The following is a 12,500-nucleotide window of genomic DNA, read 5'->3' as shown; positions in this document are numbered from 1 at the left end:
GAAGACAGAGATGAGGACGACTACAGCAGCGTTATTTGAGTTTTGTTTATATGTTATTTATTAATATTTAGAATTTGCTTGAGTGAGTGTGTGTGTGTGTGTGTGTGTGTGTGTGTGTGTGTGTGTGTGTGTGTGTGTGTGTGTGATGGGTAGGTTTAGGGGCAGGGGCAGTGTAAGGGGATAGAAAATACGGTTTGTACGGTATAAAAACCATTACGCCTATGGAATGTCCTCACATTTCACAAAAACAAACGTGTGTGTGTGTGTGTGTGTGTGTGTGAGAGAGAGTGAGTGTGTGTGTGTGTGTGTGTGTGTGTGTGTGCATGTGTGATGGGTAGGTTTAGGGGTAGGGCTAGTGTGTGTGTGTGTGTGTGTGTGTGTGTGTGTGATGGGTAGGTTTAGGAGTAAGGGTAGTGTGTGTGTGTGTGTGTGTGTGTGTGTGTGTGTGTGTGTGTGTGTGTGTGTGTGTGTGTGTGTGTGTGTGTGTGTGTGTGTGTGTGTGGGTGTGTGTGTGAGTGTGCGAGTGAGTGTGTGTGTATGAGTGTATGTGTGAGTGTGTGTGTGAGATAGTGTGTGTGTGTGTGTGTGTGTTTGTGTGCTTGTGTGAGTATGCATGTGAGAGTGTGGTTGCATGTGAGTGTGTGTGTGTGTGTGTGTGTGTGTGTGTGTGTGTGTGTGTGTGTGTGTGTGTGTGTGTGTGTGTGTGTGTGTGTGTGTGTGTGTGTGTGTGTGTGTGTTAGGGCTGCAACGACGCGTCGACGTCGTCGATGACGTCGACTACGAAAATACGTCGACGTGCGTGAAATGCGTCGACGCGTCGGCGGCACATTATTTACGTTCTAGAATGAAACAGAAGATCTAGAATAATGGCAGCTTCTGCTCCCGGGCATAGTGAAAATGATCATTTATCATATAAAGCCAGACCGCGACATTCAAAAGTGTGGGAGTACTTTAAACAGAAGCCGAATAAAACTGTGCTTTGTTCACTCTGTAACGCCGGTTTCACACTGCACGCGGTGGCAGAGCAGAAGCTGTGCGCGTGGAGAGCGGGAGCTTTCACACTGCAGTCAGTGTTGCCAAGTCCGATTTTTCCGCGGAATTGGGCTACTTCTACACTGTTGCCGCGGGCTGTGTCTTATGTCCGCGGGTTGAAGCAAAAAAACACACATATTTAACCCCCCGAACGCGATGTTTACCAGAGAACCTCCCCGAAACGCGATTGGGCTTGTTTTGGGCTAGTTTTGAGTAACGAATGGGTGGGTTTTGTTGTGTAAACCTGGCAACCCTGCTGCCAGAGTTCTCTCGCGCAGCTGAACCGCGGCGCGTGTATAGAGTGCCGAAGTAATGACGTCACTTTGTAGGCCAACCCGGAAGTTAGCGGCGCATGGGTTCCCTCGATCAAAAAGCCATTCATTTTCCCCATAGACTTTTGGAAAATCGCAAAAAATAAGATCTGTGTTCAACAAAGAGTAATGACCCTTACACGTTTTGTCTACCAAGATAATCTTTACAAGTTAATCCAAAATGTATACATTTTGAAGCCCAAATAAAGCCGTCAGATATAAAATGCTAACGGCAGGCTATAAACGGACTACAGCACACCATGGTCGCGTATCAACGTCATCATCAAGCTTCCTCAAACTTTATTTAAAAGCACGCTCGCTCATTATGATCTGCGCTGTGTATGAACACTTATCCACTTTTTCATGAGAAATATTGCCCATTCGTTTTTTCCAAAAATGTTAGAAACTAATTTTGTTTATGCGTGCCTCTCTGAGATTTATCTTTTGTTAATGTTTTTTCAGACAATATGATTATCACTGTGATAACATTAAATTACATGAAACTCAACCCAGACTCTTTTTGTTAAATGCAAGTTTATGTATGATCAATAATACAAAACGTATAATAAGCTACACATGAAATAAAGCAAACAATTCAGTCAAACATTCAAAGTCAGTGCTAGTCGGCTAACTTACAACGGTAACGTAGTTATAGCCTAAAAAATAAACAAGTAATGAAACTTATCTTTGCACTCAGCCTAAACGATTTGCCAGGGAACAAATTATAGATCCATGAGAGCAAATATGGGCCGTTAAATCTCCACAAGACTAATTATAGCTGGAGACGCCACAGAGACATCAGAGCCAGCGGCAGACGGCAGAAGGACTAGCCGAGGAAAGTCAACTCTCGCCGGCTAAACAAGCGCTGACCGCCGCTGACTCACTGGAGCTCACAACTCCGATAACACCAGATAAAATGTTTAAATAGGCACTCTTCTTATAAATAAACCACAGATTTGAGCTTTAAACAACTACATTATCGACTGAAAAAGTCTTAAAACTAAGTTGTCACACATTAACAGTAGATTTTAACACAAAAAGACATGTAAACACAGCCCATGTCAGCCATTTCTCAACGAGACAAACATGTGAAGAGAGTAAACTCCAAATGTTCAAGCATCCAACTTTGCGCGAATAGCGCGATTTATTCACGCCACATAAGTTCTTCATTCTTAGGCTGAAACGCGGGCTAGTGAGAGATTGCCTGTTTGTCACGATGACGTCTAAAGTCCCCGCCAAAGGATGTAGTCCCTTTTAGCAACTTGTTAGCAACCATCGTTTTTAAGACACAATAAAGTCTTAAAAAATCACAAGCAGGTTATAACTAGTGTGTTTTATGTCATAGATTAAAACGTGAAAATATATAGAGGCTTTGTTAACCACAGACCTTATTTCAGGCGATTTAGCAAAACCCCATTCAAAAAACCCATAGACTTTAGGGCGAGGGAACCCATAGGGCTAAAATGCTAACTCACTTCCGCGTTTTGGCCTACAAAGTGACGTCATTACTTCGGCCCTCTATTGCAACAGACGGTCACATTTTCCTGGGTTCTTCTCCGACCCCAGTACGTCTCGTGCTTTTATTTATTATGGGCTGCATATATCTGCTGTTAATGCGACCTGGTTCCGCTCTGTCCCAAACACATATGCATAATAACTTGTTGTATATAGGTAGTTTACATGATTAAAGTAACATTAAAGTTAAGATATGCCTCTAGCTTTAATAATTTAAATGTGTCTTTGAAGTTTGGGCAAAAACTTCTGGCAGCTTTAGTCGTTGTTTATGCACATGTATCTTCAAAATAGACGACTAGTTATACATTAACACTATGCTGAAAGCTCCTGTATGTGAACCTTTTGCAGATAAATACAAGTGCATTTTCGTTTACTATTGACACAAATCAATAAGTAAATCATACTCAACTACTATAGTAAACAACTTTTCCTAATTAGGCCTACTCTGTATACATTTTATGATGAATAGTATCATTATATATTATGTTTAAAAAGCTTCTTTTGTTCATATATTTCATTATAAAATGGCACACTATGTACACTACCCTTCCTGAAATACAATTAATATTGTCATCATTCATTGATTTCATGTTAAAATAATATACAAATTCACTACCCTCTTTGAAATACAATAATCAGTAAAAAAGAATAATAAGATTAATCTGGAAAAATAATCGTTAGATTAGTCGACTAATCGAAAAAATAATCGTTAGATTAGTCGACAGAAAAAAATAATCGTTAGTTGCAGCTCTAGTGTGTGTGTGTGTGTGTGTGTGTGTGTGTGTGTGTGAGCGAGTGTCTGTATGTGTGTGTGCGTGTGCTTGTGTGAGTATGCATGTGAGAGTGTGTAAGTGTGTGTGAGTGAGTGTGAGATTGTGTGTGTGTGTGTGTGTGTGTGTGTGTGAGTGTGGGAGTGTACAGTATGTGTGAGATAGTGTGTGTGTGTTTGAGTGAGTGTATGTGCGAGTGTGTGTGTGTGTGTTTGAGTGAGTGTATGTGCGAGTGTGTGTGTGTGTGTGTGTGTGTGTGTGTGTGTGTGTGAGTGAGTGAGTGAGTGTGTCTTTATTTCTATTACCTAGAATGATTTTTAATAGTTAATAAATAACAACACGTCTCTGATCACAATATCTGCTCGATGATAAACCACTGAACGGCAAATGTGTTTGTGAACCAGGAAGTGATGTGGAAAAGATCAAGAGCGGATCGATGAAGCAGGAACGATTCGCACAAACACACACTCTTCACAGTCTGACGGTTGTGTTTACTGCTCGATTCAGCTCCTCAAATGAACTTCCTGCATTTTTACAATAGAAAAAAAATACTTACTTTACTTTTTTACAGCACAGTATGTTGGGTCAGGTTTTGGGGGGTAAATGTGTACCCAGATGTAAGCTAAGAAGTCCACACACACACACAGAGCTCATGCAGATTGTCTTGAGACACACAGACGTCCACATACAGACACAATGATTGACAGACTGGAAAACTCACCATCTTCAGAGTTCAGAGAGCAGAGGTTAGAGCGAGAAAGAACATGTGTGAGGAGCAGATCAGAAAACAACATGAAGCCAGCCGAGCGACTGACACACACACACACACCTTTCAGAGCGATGACTTTGCTGGCCGGGTTCATGATGGCGCTGTCGGCCGTGATGGGCCGCCGGATGGGGTTGGCCGGGTCGCTCAGGTCGATGATGACCACCTGGTTCTGCTCGCCCACCTTCTCTCGGATGCAGATGAAGCGGTCAGACTCCATGGTCAAGCAGCTGAAGCTGATGCCGGCCGGACTGATGCCCAGAGACTGCAGCTGGAGGACCAGAGAGACCAGGAGCCCATCAAAACATCAGAACTAACACCAATTTCAAATAAAAACCCTTTCTAAAAATGTACAATTAAAATAATTATGAGAAAAATCTCACTCACTAAAAACATTAAATTTAAATAAATATATTTAAAATAAAAGAAATTAATATATTTATATGATAATAATAATATAGATAATATATAATAAATAATTAAAAATAGCTAAAATGTAATCATAAAAATGTAAGATTAAAATAAATATATATAAAATAAAATAATATATAGATAATATAATATATAATAAATAATTAAAAATAGCTCAAATGTAATCATAAAAATGTAAGATTAATATAAATATATTTAAAATAAAACAAAATAATATATATAATAATATATAGATAATATTATATAATAAATCATTAAAAATAGCTAAAATGTAATCATAAAAATGTCAACTCAACATAAATAATCAAAATAAAACACTAAATTAATTAAATCATAATCAAATTAAAATTAATAATTTAAATAAAAGAAATAAAAATAAAACACTTACAAACAATTTATTGAATTATAATCTAAAGATTTTAAAATATAATCACTCACAAAACTGATTAAATCAAAACCACATAAAATTAAAATAAAAACTTTCTAAAAATGTAAAATTTAAATAAATAATAAAAACATTAAAAATAAAAACACTTAAAAATGAATTAAATCATAATCTAAAGTTAAAATTTAAGATTTTAAAATAACACTCACAAAAATGATTAAATCATAATGTAAAATTAAAATAATTTACAATAAAAACTTTCTAAAAATGTAAATCATAAAAATGTAAAATTTAAATAAAATAAAAACTTTCTAAAAATGTAAATCATAAAAATGTAAAATATAAATAAATGTTGTAAAAATCAAAATAAAACACTTACTAAAAAAAATTATTAAATAACAAAATAAAAGCAAATCACAATAAAAAAACTAACTGGAGATAATATTTTATTTGTTTACCTGCATGTCATGTGACCATTAACCGATGCCACAGAGCCACACACACATCAACACGGTGTTAAATTATTGAAATATTAACATGAAGTCACCCTGAGATTTTACGTTCGGTCATTCCTGCAATAAAGCATCAAGCGATAAAACATGAAAGTGAAATTCTGTCATCGTTTCATCACCCTCGAGTGAAGAATATGGCTAATTAAACACTTGATGGTCCCCATTGACTCCTATAGTGTGGGGAAAATACCTCAATGGGGCGCATCAACACATATTCTTCAAAATATCTTCTTTTGTGTTCAGCAGAAGAAACTCATGCAGGTTTGGATCTTTCCTAACCAGCTGTGACTGTAGAGATTCAAGACATGATCTTTAATATTTTCCTCTCGGTGAAACCTCACGGGTCCAGCTGTATATTACGCATTAGACATGTTCTGAAGAGTGCCAGGCCGAGGAAACGTCACGAGTGTTTGAATAATATGGACGGGTGAAGCCCTCACATTCTTCAGGGGTCAGGAGTCTCTGTCTCTGGGGTCTGACGTGATTCAGTGCTGAGAAACACAGGCGTAACACAAACCTGCTGTCTGTCTTACTGGAACATAGTGCTTACGCAAGGACCTGGAGATACTGTAGAGCAGCCTACACACACACACACACACACACACACATCTACACACACACTGAGTCAGAGAAAACAGAGCCACAACTCTTTCCTCCCTTTTCTTGTCTCAGCATTACTGACTTAAACACACACACACACACACACACACACACACACACACACACACACACACACACACACTCACACACAGAGAGACACACACACACACACTCACTGACTTCACAACATCTCTAGATAAGTCTAGGTCTCTCTTCTGAATAGGATCCTGGATTTTATCGCAGTTTTAGAGTAAAACCAAGCGGCTCCTCCTGCAGTTTCTCTTGAAGCCGATATGGAAGGGACATAAACTGCAGTTCATGGACTGGCCACTAGAGACAAACTCCAGAGGGAGCAGAATCTCATTGAGCTCATGTTAAAATGGCCAACTTTACAGCAGAAGAACACATGTTTACAGTCTGGGACAAATTGTGCTTTTGGTCTATACAGGTGATTTTGCCCTTCATGACGACTGTGAGGGGGGTGAATTATTTTATAACTCATTCGTTTACATTATATAAAGCCTTAAAGTTCTGCATAATTAAGGGCGTGGCCACTTTGAGTTAAAGGTGGATTGTCGGTCCATGAACTGCAGTTTAACTCACTTCCGTATCGGCTTCAAGAGAAACTGGAGGAGGTGCCGATTGGTCTGTTAGTCGTCACCTCAGCTCCGCCCACGTCCCGCCTCTTTGCCCATTTTCTGTTATCCGGGAGTGATGTGCAATGGCGCGCTGGCAAGATGGCGACGGCCAGCTTGACCCGACTTTACACTTCAAAACTGCTCTTCAGAATCCTATGGGTGACGTCACGGACACTACACCCATATTTTTTTACAGTCTATGAGTAAAACATGATTTGGAAAAAATACAAAGATTTTATGGATTATAACTAGGTTTGGGTATCATTTGGGTTTTTCCGATACCGGCGTCAAACCGATACTTTTAAAACGGTACCGGTGACTAAACCGATACTTAAAATAAAAAAAGGCCACAAAACGAGGTGGATGAGATTAAATGGCTTTTTATTGATTTTTTGTATTATTATTTAAATTGAACCATTTATTCAAAGTTTAATGTCTACTTAAACGTATAAACTAGGGCTGTCAAAAGATTAATCGCGATTAATCGCATCCAAAATAAAAGTTTGTGTTTACATAATATATGTGTGTGTACTCTGTTAATTATTATTTATATATAAATACACACACAAGCATGTATATATTTAAGAAAAAAATAATTATTTTTATATATAAAACATTTATATTTATATATATTATAGATTATATGAATGTATATACAGTATATACATGCAAATATTTCTTAAATATATACATGAATGTGTGTGTATTTATACATAAATAATAATGAACAGACTACACACACATATATTATGTAAACACAAACTTTTATTTTGGATGCGATTAAACGTGATTAATCTTTTGACAGCCCTAGTATAAATAAAAATAAATACAAAACACAATTTACTTATTTACAAATTCACAGTAAAACCTAAGCCACCTAACCCAACTACAACTAATTTAACACTGAATAACAGTTACAGTAATAACAGCAGTCGTCTGTAGTCTTGGTCTGCTACAAACCAGCTTCAAGCTTCAGCTTTATTTTGAAATATGATGATATTCTACGGCTAAATATTTTAGAACGTGACGCCTTATTGTTTCCATGGCGACGCGTCAGCTGTATCGGGTTTATTTAGCTTTTTATTTTTTATTCAAAATATTCACAAACTTGCTAACTATGTCATGAACTATCTGATATTCTGATTTTCAAATATGTGTGAGTGAATGTGTGTTAGTTGATCTATAATGCGCGATAGGCGGCGCCATGTTAGTTTGCGCCTCAGAATCGGATCTGTCGGATTTACATCACGTGAATTCATTCATGTCTCACGGAATACATGAAAGTAAGTGACCGGTGAACTGGGGGAAGAATAGAGTAAACTATATAGTCACTATATAATGTGTATCTGATATGAATAAAACACGCCTAGTCAAATTATAACTGTCTGAAAGGATTGTTATAGCCGCTTCCATAGACATCAGTGTGTGTTTTTGCTAGTACTTATGAGCATTTAAATGTCTGAAACCTGAAATAAACATGATGTGGTTGAAAACAGTGAATAGTTGTCATGAGTTGTGATGTGACGAGCGCTGAGCGCGTCTGTCTCTGCCACCGAAATGAGGCACCAAAATTCTTGCTTAAAATTTAAATTGGATACAATGTTTTTCACTGCAAATGAAGATGTTTTTGATTACACATAATTTGTTTACATACAGCCCAAAGCATATTTCCAAGTAAAGAGCACTACTGTCCGCTCGAAATATGTAAATGTCTGTCCGTTTCAGATTTAACCCAAATACACCTTTAATCTGATGAGTATCAGGAAACCAGGAGCTTTAGAAGCATTACCAAAAACACTCATTTGAATAAAGCCGTCTGCAATCTACGATCTGTCTGGAGCTTCAGACTTCACTGAGACGGTTACACACACTCACACACAGCAACGAACGTCTACAGATACTGGCCACTGAGTTGAGAAAGACAACTCACTATCTCAGTGTATTATTATTCTGAGCAAAAATGTAAACGGCATCTCATCCTAGAGCTTTCAAGCTAGAACCACCAAACTCGGCTCAGACCCTCAGACTGTCTGACTCGGTGTGCTGTCTCTTTTCAAACTGCTAATCATGCTAGCAACATGTTAAAAATGCGAACCCAGTGTTAAAATGTGTTATCAATGTGTTAAAACATGCTAACAACATGCTAATAAAGCCAACATGTAAGCAAAATGTTAAATCACGCTATCAACGTGTTAAAAACATGCTAGAAACATGCTAATTCATGCTAAAACATGTTAGAAAACATGGTAACAATGCTAATTCATGTTAAAACATGCTAGCAAAATGTTAAATAATGCTAATTAATGCTAACAGCATTAAAACATTTTAACAAAATGTTAATTCAATGCTAAGAACATGTTAATTCCTGTTAACAGCATTTTAAAACATGGTAGCAACATGCTAATTCATGCTAAGAACAAGGGCTGGGACAATAAATCGATGCATCACTTGATTCTGAGATTTTCCGAATGCATTGTGATTCTGAGCTTAGTTTTTAACAGCAGATGGCGCTCTAGGCTAGTTTTTAACCACACGCTCAAATGCTCACGAAGCGTTCGGCAAAACATGTTAACAACATGCTAATTATTTTGCTAAAACAGCTAATAAAATGGTAAATCATGCTAGTAACATGCTGATTAATACTAACAGCAGGCTAAAAATGCCAACAACATGCTAATTCATGATAAAACATGTTATCAAAATGCTAAATCAGGTTAACAACATGCTAATTCATGCTAACAAAAAAGTTCAAACAGGCTAGAAATATACTAATTAATGCTAGTAATAGGTTAATTCATGCTGGAAACATGCTAATCCATGCTAAAACATGTTAGCAACATGTTAAATCGTGGTAACAACGTGTTAAAACATGCTAGCAACATGCTAATTTGTGCTAGCAATGTATTAAAACATGTTAGCAACATGTTAAATATATCTATCTGTTTTTCTGATAGACTTCATTGCCATCAAAACATTCAACTTCAAACATAAAACCTCAAGCTTTTAAAACGTTTTCAAACTTTCTGGTCTGGCTTTCTCAAGCTTTGTCATCAAACTGTACTCATCTAGTTGGTTATTGCAACCTAAAGCTAAAACCACAGACGTTATAAGAATATACATTGACTCAGTGTGCTCGTTTTGCTAAACTTGTAAGGTTACTACACGGACAGCAGCTTTAAATCTAACCATCAGGCTTTAAATCTAACGTTTAAGTGAAGCGTTAGGCTTACATTATTGCATATAACATGAGCTTTGTATGAAAAGCAATGCATTTATGAGATCTCTTCAGTAAAGTCCCACAGGACACTCAGGATGTAGTGAGGCAGAAAGATCCAGATGTCCACACACACACACACACACACACACACACACACACACACACACACACACACACAGATCTTAATGAGGAGATAAACTCATTTCCTGATGGGCTCGTCTACGATGATGCTTCTGACCTGTCGTCATTCATCTCCCAGCATTCAGAGCAGAATGAGACGAAGCAGACTCTCTCTGTCTCTGTCTCTTCCGCTTGCTGAGCTGTTACTGCAAGACATTTACATTCATGCATTTGGCAAATGCTTTTATGCAAAATTTGATCAGCAAAACATTTGATTAAAAAACGCAGACGCGTGAAAAAGAAAGTACACCCTCTTTGAATTCTATGGTTTTACATATCAGAGCATAAAATAAAAGATCATCTGGTCCTTAGAAGGTCTAAAAATGAAATACAACCTCAGATGAACATATTATTATTTATTTGACAAACACTAGGCCAAAATGAAGAAGCCATGTGTGATAAACTAAGTACACCCTCCCTTACTGCTTCCATAGGGGACCAATTATGCTTCTTTTTACAAGATATAAGTCTCAGGCGTCCCCAGAATGTGTCTGTGAAGTTTCAGCTCAAAATACCCCACAGATCATTTATTAAACCATTTTTGAGTGGAAGGAAAAACATGCTGTTTTCGTGCGTGTATCTTTAAATGCAAATGAGCTGCTGCTCCACGCCCACTTTCCAGAAGAGGGCGGAGCCTGTACAGCTCGTACCTCAGATACTCTGCCAAAAATCATCTCTATCACACTCACGTGACGATCAGTTCTTCATCCTCATGAAAGTTTATGATCTGCATGTGTTTTAAACCCATATCAGTGTAAACTTCTGATATATGGTTTTCTGAGCGCACACACACACACACACCCGAAGCACGCACACAGAAAGCTATGTGTCAGACGTCCCGTGAATATCAAACTAAGACTCTTTCACGTCTTATTGCACTTAAACTGTCACACAAGGTTATGTCAAAAACACACACAATTCACATTAACACAGTCGGTTATGTCTGTGAATGTAAAGAAATGGCATGTGTGTATTATATCTGTGTATTAAAGTGACAGTAATATACAGCACCTACTGCTATATCTGCTGTTAAAATGAATCAAACAACAACAGACAAACAGAAAATCACTCACTGCTCTCCACTGAAGAACTCACTGAGGGGAGGGGCTATGGAAATAGGGCGGAGTCTGTCAGCAGACGTGGGCGGGGCCTAAGCATGTGACAAACGGCTTGTTCTTGCATACAGCTCCCTGAGGGGAGGAGCTATGATAATAGGGCGGAGTCTGTCAGCAGATGTGGGCGGGGCCTAAGCATGTGACAAACGGCTTGTTCTTGCGTACAGCTCCCTGAGGGGAGGAGCTATGATAATAGGGCGGAGTCTGTCAGCAGACGTGGGTGGGGCCTAAGCATGTGACAAACGGCTTGTTCTTGTCTACAGCTCCCTGAGGGGAGGAGCTATGATAATAGGGCGGAGTCTGTCAGTAGACGTGGGTGGGGCCTAAGCATGTGACAAACGGCTTGTTCTTGCGAACAGCTCACTGAGGGGAGGAGCTATGATAATAAGGCGGCGTCTGCCAGCAGACATGGGCGGGGCCTAAGCATGTGACAAACGGCTTGTTCTTGTGTACAGCTCACTGAGGGGAGGAGCTATGATAATAAGGAGGAGTCTGCCAGCAGACGTAGGCGGGGCCTAAGCATGTGACAAACGGCTTGTTCTTGTGTACAGCTCACTGAGGGGAGGAGCTATGATAATAAGGAGGAGTCTGCCAGCAGACGTGGGCGGGGCCTAAGCATGTGACAAACGGCTTGTTCTTGTGTACAGCTCACTGAAGGGGAGGGGCTATGATAATAGGGCGGAGTCTGTCAGCGGACGTGGGCAGGGCCTAAGCATGTGACAAACGGCTTGTTCTTGTGTACAGCTCACAGAAGGGGAGGGGCTATGATAATAGGGCGGAGTCTGTCAGCAGACGTGGGTGGGGCCTAAGTATGTGACAAACGGCTTGTTCTTGTGTACAGCTCACTGAAGGGGAGGGGCTATGATAATAAGGCGGACGTGGGCGGGGCCTAAGCATGTGACAAATGGCTTGTTCTTGTGTACAGCTCACTGAGGGGAGGAGCTATGATAATAGGGCGGAGTCTGTCAGCAGACGTGGGTGGGGCCTAAGTATGTGACAAACGGCTTGTTCTTGAGCACAGCTCACT

At 39.0% G+C, this 12,500-nt stretch overlaps 1 protein-coding gene across 1 annotated transcript in view; it reads right to left on the bottom strand.

The window, feature by feature from the left end:
• cltcl1 (clathrin, heavy chain-like 1) overlaps positions 1–12,500 on the bottom strand; it is a 78,369-nt gene that overhangs the window by 53,395 nt on the left and 12,474 nt on the right. The window contains 1 exon segment of the mRNA XM_079828189.1: positions 4,458–4,665. Coding sequence (XP_079684315.1) covers positions 4,458–4,665 — 208 coding nt within the window.

This window comes from Gobio gobio (assembly GCF_949357685.1).
Source record: "Gobio gobio genome assembly, chromosome: 10".
In the NCBI taxonomy this organism is placed as follows: domain Eukaryota; kingdom Metazoa; phylum Chordata; class Actinopteri; order Cypriniformes; family Gobionidae; genus Gobio; species Gobio gobio.
This window is presented reverse-complemented; position numbering and strand designations above follow the sequence as displayed.